At 38.3% G+C, this 12,903-nt stretch overlaps 1 protein-coding gene across 4 annotated transcripts in view; it reads left to right on the top strand.

Moving 5' to 3' along the window:
- The window catches only part of CDK14 (cyclin dependent kinase 14), a 354,521-nt gene that overhangs the window by 142,832 nt on the left and 198,786 nt on the right, over positions 1–12,903 (top strand). For all 4 annotated transcript variants that reach the window (XR_012041197.1, XM_072854293.1, XM_072854295.1 and 1 more), the window contains exon 7: positions 10,966–11,028. Coding sequence is in view for 3 of the 4 variants with exons in the window: in XM_072854293.1 (XP_072710394.1) it covers positions 10,966–11,028 (63 nt within the window). In the remaining variant the exon portion in view is untranslated. The remainder of the gene's footprint in view (positions 1–10,965; positions 11,029–12,903) is intronic.

Raw genomic sequence — 12,903 nt, 5'->3', positions numbered from 1 at the left:
GCCGTTGAGTGCTATGGGAGCAGTTGAGTTTAGTAGTTTCCATTTGCCTTGACCGGAGAAGGAGCCATTCCTTTGGTGGTTTAACCCCTGCCTCATGCCCCAGGCTTGGCCCAAGTGCTACTTAAATTGCAGTCAAAAAGACGACAGAACAAGGCTGAGAGGAAGCACAGAGAAAGGAAATCCGCTACTGTTGAGAAGAGGCAGTAAGGGAATACTGCTCTTGGGAAAGCCTTGTTTTTCAAGTTTTAATGAGCAGATCAGAGACAGGAGCTGCTAATGTCCAAGTATAGGTTGGAAATGCAAACAAAGTCAGCTTTGGGAGGTAGGAATTCAGAAGGGATTTCAGAAGGAAATTGCGTGGTGCTTTGCTGAGAAGTAAGACTGTGCCAGACATGGGAATCAGCAGGAACGAAGGAATGAAAAATTGTATTTAAATTCAAATAAAAATATTCCTGCTAGGGTAAGAAGTTTACACAGGTCTAGTGAGAGGGGGAAAGATGTTACTCAGTTTGCCTCATCATCCTGACTTTGCAGGATCTCACAAAGGTTGTGTAGACTTCATACAGAGGGTGCATACTGATGAATAGATGTGTTAATAAGATTAATCAAGATTTACAATCTAACAGATTGGGAGGGTGTGTGTATCTGAATGTCTATTCTTTGTACAATTTACTAATTTTATTTTATAACCATGCCAAATATTGGTTAGATTTGTAGTGTGCTTTGCACCATTTAATAATTAGCATCTATTATTTATTCTCCTTTTTATTAAGTATGAATAATTGTATTCAGTGTAAGTATTTAAAAGAAACCACAACAAAATCAAAGCATAAAAACCATCCAGAGTTGAGCTGACAGATGGAACACTGGAAATCATGTGAGGTATTCTACCTACTGACAGATCTCAATTAGTTTTTTCCTAAATTACAGATAAAAATTTCAAACATCATTGTAGTCCATCAAAAGCACATACATGTAGTAAGATGCATATGCCAGTGATAACACTCTACTCAATACAGGTAAGGCCACCACCCGAAATGGTAAATTTGTACACACAAGGAAAACATGAATCAACTGGAGACCTGAGGGGGGAAAAAACCAAGAATGAGCAAACGTCTAGAGTAAAGGCTTCTGAGGAAAAGTCAAAGTAAGTAGGGCTGTTTAGAGTTGGGGAAAAAAGGATGAGGTGGTTACAAACCTTTAAATAAATCATAGAGAAAGACAGTGACCTATTGCCATGTCAGTGGTAAAAAGAATACAAAAGAAAATCTGAAATTGCAGTAAAAAAGAGAAAGATTAAACTATAGGAATGCCTCTTTAATGGTAATGATAGTAAAGCACTGAAGAAGCTACTATGGGGTGATGGTTTCTCTAATACTGGCAGTCTTTAAGAATAGTTTAGACAAATAATCAGCAGAATGACATGTCATTGAAGTAGATATAGGTAAGTTAATTATTTTTTCTTTTTGAGATCCTTTCTATGTGTATCTTTCTGCATCTTAATTTTTATCAGTTAAATATGAATACTTGTAGTCTTTCAGTGAAGTTAATACACTGTTACTTTCCTGTATCGGGAACTGAAGAAAAAATGTCAATTGATTTTACTACTTTAAACGAAATTAAAAAAAAAAAAATCCTTCTAGTTTTAGTGCTTCATTTTTTTCTATAGTAATTGATTATTTCTGTGTTATAGATTTCTGGACAGTTCTACCATCAGTAATATTCTGGTGGCATCCCACACATTCCTTATCTTTTAATTTCAGTAATAAACTGGCATTGTCCAAGTCCCTCTGAGGTGAAACCTGACAGTATCTCAACTTGCACTAGAGACTGTTCAATCTAATTAAGCTTTTTTCTCGGGCTCTTTAATAATGTGGATTGTAACTGCTGTTTAATTCCTCTTAAAATGAGAAGCTCTGATTTATTCAGTGCAGATTGAAAAAACAAACAAACAAACAAACCAACAAACCAAACAGGAACCCAAAAACTGGCTGTTTGGAGAGTGGTAATTGCCATAATTCTAAATCTTAAAAATAGATTTTTTCCTTCCTGAACTAGCAGTATGCAGCTTTGTACTAATTTAATCACATTGATAAAAAATACATCTATGGAAACTTTAAAAACAGAAACTTGGGGTGAGCAATTCTGGCAAAATAATAATAATAAAAATCCTGGAGTCAGAATGAAGAGATCAGTAATTGAAGATATCTTTATAATATGTTTGTAGTTTTATGATATAAAAAATAATTAACGAATGGTGAATAAGAGGAATCAAGAATCAAGCTTGAGTAATAAACAGAGCCAACACTTGAAAGTTAAAAAGGCCTATTCATTTTTTCTTATTTTATTACTTTGAGTAAAGAGGATATAATCCATGGAAGCATCATTTTTCTTTTGTGTGCCTTGCAGTCTGAACTGCAATTTTCCCCATAAAATTTTTATTAATCTTACGATCAAGCATGGACAGTTAGGATTAGGAGGCATGGCAGAGAACAGTCAGCCAGTGTGAAGAGAGGTCTACCGTAGGATGCCAAAGCTTTTAGAGAAAGTATTTGCGCTGCTTTTTTCCTGCCCTGAAGATGGCATTTTTTTTGTATCCCAGCACACCACCATAGCAAAGGCTCTTGTGCCAGCTCAGCTTGTGTAGATATGTCTATACCATCTGCGGACAGTACTGTCCCAGTATTAGTGTGTAGTGTGGCTGTATGTGGATTGTCAGCCTCCCTGCCGTGTATGTGTTCTGCTTATGTGGTCCTGGAGTGAGTACTCTCACCATGAACTTAGGGCTATCTGCCATGCTCTAACAAGAAACTTTTTGTATCTTAATTTTTTTTTTTTTTTTGTATATGTGGATATAGTGGATATAATGGTCAGTGCTGTGAAAACCTAATGACTTAGCAAATTAAAGAAAAAGTGCACACGCACATCTGTGTGGCACATGTATTACAACTTGCTTGGCTTGTAAAAATTGTCCCAACCCTGTTGACTTTGGGGACTATAAGTCCATCAGTTTACACAAGCTGATGATCTGCTGCTAGGTTTTGATCATAATAAACAGGAATTCCTACTGATTTTTGAGATGTCATTCCTTTGTTAAAATAATCTCACTAAATTGTTTACTGTTTCTTTAACCTGATTTACTAAAAAAACAAAGCTGATGCAATTATTAAGGTGGCCAGAGAATAAGGAAGAGGATAAACTGGCATCTTTAGAAAACTATTTTGCTGAAGATCTCTTGGTTCATTTAGCAATTCTTTCCGCAGCAGTGTGTGTCTCACTCATCAGAGTCTCAGATCTGATTGTTCTCTGAGAACAGAGACTTTGTGTCAATAAATAAATATATCTTTTCTAATAGCAACAAAAAAATCAGACAACTGTTCATTCCCTTTTCTCTCTGGGATTTTTAGGTAGGTTTGTATATGTATTATGTACTCCCCCACTGCCCAGCCTCCTTTTCTATGTAGTATTGTTCATGTTTTTGGAAGTATATTTATCTTTGTTGACAGCGTGAGAGAAATCCAAGGCACTAGAAACATCTGTTAGCAAAATTGTTTTCATTAAAGGTGTCTTGTGGGGTGGTTTTTTTTCTTTCTTGAATCCCTAATATATATCTTTCTCCTGCTGGTCAGCCTAGCTGGTGCTGTTGCCTTCTGCTCTTTTTCTGGAAGTTGCTTAGGTATCACCCAGAGATAGCTTGTAGGGTATTTTTTTGTTAGCATGGCTAACACTGCGCCGTCTCATAGGGGGAAAGGCCTGAATTATAAAAAGCCATAGAAATACTTGAAAATTAGAGTCTATTACACTTTTGAAAATACCAGCAACATGAAATTAGTTTAAACCATGGTGCAATAATCTGCAGAGCGCTTAGGTTGGAGGATACATGCCATTTAAATAGATTTAACTTTTCTTTGTTCGCCTGTCACTTCAAATATTCCTACTGCCTGTGCTTTTATTGGTAAATTATATTATCGGTTTAAGAATTTGTTGGTGACAAAAGGGAAAGTATTTTAGTCAGGAAAACTGCTAGAGCATAAATAATGTGTGCTCTCCTTTGAATAGAGAAGAATGGCTCGCAACAATCTCGCTGCCTCAGTGGAGCAGCACAATCTGTCTACTGCATGATGGCATCGCCAGCAGCCAAATACTCCCGTTTTTGTTTTAATGGAAGGGTTCTTTCACATTGCTGGTTTTACATGATGGGAATGCGGTTGGAAATGCTTCCTGTTCCATTCACAAGCCCCAGGCTCTCCATGCATTTCAGCTTCAAAAATGACAGCTGAAACCAATTAGGCAGAATTATGGGACAGCTAAGTCACATGGAGATTTATCATGACCGAGGAAGAGGAGGGAAAGGGAATGTATTGCATGGGAAGTAGAAGTGACTAATTTAATTAGAAGAGAATGACAGTCACATTATTATTATGGAAAAGGGCTGGCAAAGTAGAGCTCATTTCATGTCACCGGCCGTGCCTTTGAAAGGAGACGTCCTGCCCTTTGAACACGTTTGTGTTTGGTAGCAGAGTCTCCGATTTCTGAGCAAGACAGTTGAGCAAAATAGTTGATGTTAAAGTGAAGCACTGAGCGTATCTGAGGACATTCGTAGCTTGTGGTTTACTCATCTATTCATAATTGGAATTCCTTCTTCAAGGGGAGAAGGGAGGAGTCTGAACCATCAACATTTGTCTCCTTTTTTTTCTGTTTGCATACTCTCTCTCTTCCGGAAGTAGGATGCAATGTATATAAACCTTGCTTCAGCTGTATAAATATCAGCCTGGATTCTTTTCCCTTCAGCAAATGCTTATACGCAGTATGCTCACAAACATAAACACACATGTGTCTACTAACATAAACCAGAGTCTTGCTGAATAGAAATGACCTTCATACACTTATACACTGCCACAAGTTTAAAGCAAAACCCCAATTCATTTCTTCATGTGAGCCTGGACACAATATTTTGTAAGGTAAAAAACTTTTTGTGGTATTGGCATGGTAGTTAATGGTGTGGGGGAGGAGTGAAAAACATTACAGGGAGAGTCTGAGCATGCATTTTTCTTTTTTCCCTCCCCCCCCCCCCCCTTTTTTTTTGTACTATGGGTTTTTTTCTTGTTCCTTGACCCAAGCTTGATTTTGCTTAATCCTTGTACAACTTTGTTGATTTTTATTTAGACTCTGAGCAGTTATGTTGGATAAGTAACTTAATTTTTCCCTCATTTTCATGTACCTGTAGGAGTTGTGATACTTGTCTCCATCATAGTAAGGAAAATATTTGAAATTCACTGAAGTCCGGGTCAAAAATGGGCATTGGTGGATGTGCTTCTGCATACAGTTTGGAAACAGGAGAATGGTTCAACTAGCATAGCTGAGCATGAGTTTTCTATTCCCTGTTCTAGGAGGCATTGTGCGGTCTCTGATCTAACCAGAACTCGTGCCATCTACACCAGGAAGGGTCAGGGGTTTCCTAGTGGAGGTCTAGTTACTTAAGATGTACACTGAGGAAAGGGTTTGTGTTTTGATTTGCTGAGAGAAGGTAGCACAAAGGCTTCACAGAGCCTTCTCAAGGATGTGTAGCTGTGTGTGCCAGAACCCTGAAGTCAAGTCACAGCCCTGGAGCGGTGATCTTCTGGCACGATTTAGTAAAATACAATTATTTGAAGAACTAAGATGCCAAAGTCTGCCTCACATTGCCTTATTTATTTTTAATTTCAGCCAAAATGGCCAAGATATCTTAAACCTGTAGCTGGAGGACCCTTATTGTAAATATTCAAGCCTTACAGCGTGGGCTTGGAATTTGGAGAATGGGTAGCCTTTGTGCTATAAGTGGCATGGAGCTATTATTTTGAAAATTGCCCCAAATTTGGTCAAGTGATAGGCTTCAGAAACATTGTCATTTGTCCTTAAGAACTATGTCTTTGAAGATTCCCCCTCTCCTCTCAAAGACTTGGCTTTAGTCTTTCATTTCAAATATTGTAGACTGCATCCCCAGAGGAAGTGAAATTGTTTCTGGGGGAGACAGTAGTGGGAGGAGAGATCAAATTGTTCACTTAAAGCATAACAGATTTTGCACAAAACATTGTTGTGTTAGTGAGGTGGCAAAGTCAAGTTCTTAAAATTAGAGGATGCCAAGATAAAGATGGCCTATGCAATCTCCTTTTGCCCTCCTTGTGGAAGCGCCTGTTGTACAGCTCTGCAGAGGACAGTGTGGTGAAGGCACATGGTGGTTGTTGAACTTTTCACATTTTTTGTGGATGTTGGAACTAGGGTGTCTTCTGACGTTCCTGCCTCATTCAAAGTATCGTTTCAAGACAAGGCAGTTAATACTGCTGTAGAGAACTGGGTTCCATCCCTGCTATACTGGGAATCGTCATTACCATCACAAATTACTGTCATCGCAATTCAGATATGACCGGCTTCTGATATTAAGCATGAGATTCTCGGTCTCCCTTGCAAAAGCATTATACGCTCACAGCTGTAACTGAAGTCAGTCAAAACACAGAAGGCGAAATAGTGCCAAATACTGTGAAAACCAAACAAATACAAAACCAAAGTGCTTTAAATAGAGTTGCCCAAATCAGTGATACTTAAGTCTTTTTTCTCTTTGCTTCAATTCCCTACCTGATAAAAGGGAATAATGCCACATCTCCCCTGGATTGCTATGAAATTATTTTATGTTTGTGAAGCGTGTGAATAGCGTAGCAATAAGCAGGGCAGGAGAGCCTGTGAGATTAATATTTCTGCTTTCAAAGTAGTAAATAAGCCAGAGACTGCAAGCTGCGTGAGAATGGGAAAAAAACCCCAAAACATAAAAACAGTACAGCTGTTCTGTAATCAAGTACCTCCTATTCTGTTCAGTGAGTATGTCTAATTCTGTGAGGGGAAAGGAGTATGTGATCACATTACACGTTTCAAAAGTTACCGTAATGTACATTTATTGGGCAAACAAATAAAAGGTTGGATAAACCCCATTAATTGTGGACTTCCCTAGCTTTTGAGTTCTTCACTATGGAAACTTGATTTATCTCTATTTATTCTTTTAGTGTAGCTGTTTTGAGCAGATGAGTGCTAATAGATTACTTGTACATATAGGTGTGGGTAAACTGGTAGAGCGTTAAGAGCAGGAATTAATGGGATTTTGAAGTTAAGCTAAAATATCATATGTTCTGTCAGCATGGGATTACTTGTGGTGATTTATGTGTATTGGGGATTAACAGCATGGCTGATAAAGTTGTTAAAAGCTAGCTTGAAGCAGAATTGGTCTAGCCAGGTCCACCTGGGATCAGGATGTGTGTGACGGATATTTGCAATTACTTGGAAGTCTCTGTACTGCATTCCCAGTGTATCCTGCTTCCCTGTGAGGTGTCCTCACCCTCTGAGACAGTGGAGAAAGGACTGTAAAAGGTGTGTTGGTTGGTTTGTTTCTTGTCTTCCTACCTTGTTTCAGCATAGTTTTCTGTTATTGCCAATATGTAATTGTATCTTGAATTTTCCTTTAGACTATATATTTTATTAGATCAAGGTGGTAACCACAGCAAAGACGCTAGTGTCAGAGTATGGCGTGCGGTATCTGCAGCCACTGTTGCACTTGGGAAAGCATGTTGCCTTCTACCTTGAAATATAGCATGAAGAAAAAGACTCCATCTATACGGTACCGATTTCATGGAATACCATTAGAAAACGGCTTTCATCCAGTTTGCTCTCTGTTTTCTTTTTAATACTTTCCTGAAACTTGCATTCATGTTGTCTTCCTCAATGTCAGTTGAGCACATGAGCACTGGAGCAAACACTTGCCTGCCAAAAGGGAAAACAGGTTTAGAAATAGCTGTCCCTGCAGCGCTGTCAGCTTGCCTGGCTATACTAATATTTAATTCAATGTGCATTGAGTACCTTGGGAAAAGAAGAGCAGCTGATGCTGCCTTTGCTTTATCACTACCTTCTTTTTTTTTTTTTTTTTTTTAAAGTGAGGAACAATGTACTGTAACTTTATAAGTTGCTTTCCCAGTTGGTACCATAGTGTTTAGTTGCTTTTATCAGAAGAACTCTAACTTAGTTTTATGAGGGCAAATTCTTGAAAGATTTGAACAGAAAAGACTTTCCATTTCTGCTTACTGTCTGAATGAAGATCTGGTAGAGGTTTCTCTGTGTCTGTAGCATGTTTGTGGGGAAAAAAATAGATGCCAAAAGACTGCTGCACAATTGACTCTGTAAGGTTCCCAGGATTCTGTAGAAATTGCTGCTTACATTGAATTTTAGGTAGATGCAAGCAATTGGTTTTTGAAGGAGAGAACTACTGATGCAGAAGGTTATACCAGGCTACCAGTCGTCCTAGTCCTTGGGGTAGGAAGAAGAGGCGAATGATGCATAACACAAACAGGATCATTGTTGATGTTCATGTATGGAGGAAATGCATCCAAATAATAACTGAAATATAAGTGGAATAAAATGGGGTTATCCTCACAATTCATTACAAGTATATTGGAAATAAAAATATGACTTATTGCTATTCCTAATGACTCTGAAGAGGATGTTCTTAGAAAGCTTTTAGTGAATAGAAAGGTGCAGCTAGTGGGCAGCTGGGGTGCTGGGGCTTCAGGGATGGGACCTGCAGAAGCAGCATTGTGTTTGTCTTCCTCTAAGTCTTCGACTGACTACGTGCAAATTGTAGAAATCAGTAGAAGGTGAAGGAGGCAGTAAGTTTCCCCGCCTGCCAGGTTATCTGTCACCCACAAAGGCTGGAAGGCTGAACTGCGGGGAGATAATAAACCTCCTCCTTCAGGCAGCCCACGCGAGGGAGCATGCCACGCTCGGGGGCTGTGACGGGTGCGTCTGAGGCACTGTGACAGGGATGGGACGACACTGCCCTGTTCACCCTGCTGGGCTTTCTAAAGTGACATTTCAGGCTTTTCTTTAAAATTCTCCCAAGCACTGCAGATGCTATCACTGTTCAAAGGTTTGTATTTAAGTTAAAGAGAGCGTGTTATTCCACCAGGCTGGTATTTCTCTTCAATAACAGATAACCCATTAAAATGGGGGGAATCCCCCAAACTTCTTATTTGACACCATCCATCACCTGTAGTAACGGTATTTCAGCTGATATTTTGCCAGAGGCAGACTCTTGTGCGGGGTTAGTACTCAAAAACTGTTAGTTTTTCCAAACAAATGAGAAGGCTAGCAGATGACTTTGCTCAAGTGTGTTTCCTTGGTGTTGATACAGTAAACCAAGACAAAACTGGGTGATGCATAGTGAAGGATGACTGGTCCATGTTTGGCGTGGCTTACTGATACAGTCCCAGAAAACTAACTGGGAGAGTAGAAGAGGAATAAGTACTTGAAGTGGATAAAGATTTTACAGAAACTAGGAAGAAGTCTTTAAGCTAAACATAGACTTTATGCAAAATGCACTTCACTGACAGTAACTATTAACTGGTAGAGGTGTATTTTTAAATTTTCTTTGTAAATGCATTCACTGATGTGTTAACTATTAATTGAAGTATTTCTTGCTGTAGCTTGTGTTTTGGAAGAAGCTCTGTTGTGTTGTATTTAGTGTGCTTTGCCTGTTTGAGCGTGCCCTCTGCCCTTGTGATACTCACACTGTTCATTTTGGGACTCAAGCGATTTCCTGCAGTCGGGGCACTTGCTCTCTTGAAGCTGGGTAAGAATTCCTGAAAAAAGGTGTGCTAGTGCACAACCTAATCAACCAGTGCATCTTATGTCATTGCAATGTTAATTCTACACGCACAGCGTGTTTTCGTAGCTTATGATTTCAGAAGAGAAGATTATACAGAACAGTTGTGGCTAGCATGAATTTTGTGTCTTGGAAGATGTGAACTTTCCTATATATCCATATAATTCTGCAAAAGAGCACCAGAGAATGGCTCCTGGACTCGGAAACGCACAGAGAAACCATTCTGCTATGTCAAAGGCAGCTTTTGTCCAAAACTCTCACCTTGAAAACTGCCTATATTTAGTTGGGCTGTATGTGAGGCAGGTATTGCCAAGTAGCTTTTCAAGGAATGCGGGATGATTTTTGCCAGATGTGTTCAGAAAACAGATGTGGAAGGCAGAATCAGTCTCTGAGTTTTTTGGTGGTTAATCTAGTGCATATTTTTGCTTTGTTTATTCTGAACATAATTCCAGAAGCTGAGTTGTGCAAGCAAATCAGAGAAGCAACATGCCACTTCACTGAAAGCATGCTGCTGACTGGTAGGAAAGTGAAGAAATGCAAGAGAAAAATTCAGAGAAAATAGTCTTTCCATAGTAAAAGCAATAAATACTAATTAATTAAAAATAATATTAATCTATACATTGCAAGTTTGCTTATTTTCTGAAGAGATTTTATTGTATATTTGCGGGGAATGTAGACAACTATGAAGTGAAAACTTAAAGTTTTGAGTCTTCAGTGAAGCTGTTTTCTAAAGTAGAAATGGGTTAGACTTGTACATATTATGCTGTACATGTGCATAATATGTGCTTCTTTTTGAGCTGGAAAGTATCATTCAGTACTCTGATATGCAATGCCTTTCAGATTTATTTTCTAAACCATTAAGCCATCTTAATCTAGAATCACCATAAAATTAGACTTAAAAAGCAATGTTTTAATGTGAATAATCAGAGTAGCATTTGAGGTTCTCCCTTTAGGTTCTTCCTCTTCCCTCCAGATATTACTTTTATGGTGTTGATGGTGATATTATCTTTACAAGGTATAAAATGATACTAAAATTCAAGTAATTAATTTACCATATACAGGATGTTAAGAAAAAAAAATAATTTACATTTGGTGAATGTTCATATCAGTCAAGTTACCAAGGTTGTTAAGTAAAATGGAGTGTAAAGGTACAAGTGTGTGTGTGCACGTATGGCTGAAAAATCTCCTTATTCTCCATTTGTTCTGTCCACTCCTAAGTAGAAGGATATTTATTGCTGCTGTTGTACAGATATTAATACCCTTTTTTCCATCTGACTTTCTTTTAGCACACTGATTTATGTCAGTACATGGACAAACACCCTGGAGGGCTTCATCCAGAAAATGTGAAGGTAAGAGTCAAAAAGAGCACACATTCAAAGCAAACGCAGCTACAGTAACTTTGTGTGAAATGCCATGTCTGTTGTGTCATAGAAACTGATTATTAGCTAAAGGGAAAATGATTGGCATATGAACTATAGTTTTAAATATTTTTTCTTTAAAAATAATTAAAAATGCAAGTATTTGAACATCCCCACAAAAGAACTTGTGAAGTCTGTAAAATTGATTCAGAGACAGAATATATGAGTAAATACTGTTACAATGTTGGTAACCCCTCCCCTCCATTTAAACATTTGCTCTTAAGACAAGACAATACTGCCCTAAAACTCCTGAGTAAACTTGCTTTAGGCTGTCAGTGCTAGATCTTCGGTGAGGTAAGTCGTTGTAGATTCACCGAGTTTGAGGGAACTGTAATGAATTATATTAGCTGAATGTACTGCTTTTTATATGAGCATATAATATCTTCCCTAATCTTTTTGCTCACTTATTTTGATGAAGTATTTTCATAGCTGATCTCACTTTTTAAAAAGTTTTCCCTTCTAAGGTAGGTACTGAGAATCATCACGCAGGAAGGAGGGAGTTTATTAGCAGGATTTAATGGAAAGATAGATTGGTAGAGAGTTGATCCAGTTACTTTCTGGGAAGTCAGCCAAATGATTTTAGCATCAAATGGAAGCCAATCAGACATGCAGAATGTGTCATGTGTGTATAGATCACCCAGATGATATTTGTTACACTTGTCTTGCACTTTGACATCAGTCCCATTGTTGTTCTACTTTGGAAGTGTTTAAATCTTCACTTGTCATACTGAGAGCTTTATTCCAGTATTTGGTTTCTTGAAACTGAGAAGTTCATGGAAAAAAATAAATCTCTCTTTCCTGGAAAGCTCAGAAGGCCTGTTTGGTTTAAGAAGAGAAAATATTTAAAAAAGAGGAAATATTTTTTTTTTTTTTTTGCAATAGCTGATCATTGTTGTACATCAGCTAGTTTTATAGTGTAGATTGATTAATTTTCTGTGTTCTTTCACTGAAAAGTGGCATCTACAACATATGAAGTTAGATGAGAACGGCTACCATCTTAAAAAAAAAATCAGAAAAATTATTCCTTACTGCATATATTTGGCCAAACCAAAAAAAAAAATAAAAAAAAATTTGAAAATACATGATGTGTATGCTGCAAGATAGCATTGTTGTAATCTACGACTTTCACTCAGACATTTTGCTAACATGGACAGGGAAAGCCCATGGGTCTCCTCCCAGTGCCAGCTTCACAGTGCCTCTGTGAGTGTGGCACTTCGAAATGGCTGAAGGTGGGTGAGGTGGGACCTGCTTTTCAACCACTAAAACTTTTGAGCTTTCTTCACCGCTCAGTTTCCTAAGCAGAGTATCATGTGCTGAATGTGCTTGTTAAAGCAGTGGTTTTGTGGTTCATTTCCCTGTGTGGATACTTTTACATTCAGCTCTCTGAAGTTTGGGATAAGCTAAGACTGTCTTTGAAAGTTATTTGTGCTGCTTCAGATTTGTAAGACTACTCCAAGGTTGCAGTGCTGTATAGCTCAAGATCTAATACGCAGTAGTCATTGTAGCTGTGATTGTTCCCCACTGAGAAGATGTCGTAATTCACATAATTGAACTTTTTCTTGATCGTATCAGGGCCCAGTGAGCTTGTCTTTGAGGAGGATAGGCATACATGGATAATTGGGCTTGCTAATGTATCACTCCTCTAAATCCTGAGATGCAAGTCTTTTAAAACAGGAGCTGTGGAGGGAACTGCAGCAGCATTATTTCCCTTTCAGATTTTGCTGTATGTATTCCTGTGGCTATCTTTACCATCCAACAACTGTGTTCATCAACACTTCCGAAGCTTATGGGCACATTAGAAATATT

This window comes from Ciconia boyciana, chromosome 2 (assembly GCF_034638445.1).
Source record: "Ciconia boyciana chromosome 2, ASM3463844v1, whole genome shotgun sequence".
Classification (NCBI taxonomy): Eukaryota; Metazoa; Chordata; class Aves; order Ciconiiformes; family Ciconiidae; genus Ciconia; species Ciconia boyciana.
The sequence above is the reverse complement of the archived record's forward strand: the minus strand, read 5'-3'. Positions and strand labels throughout refer to the sequence as shown.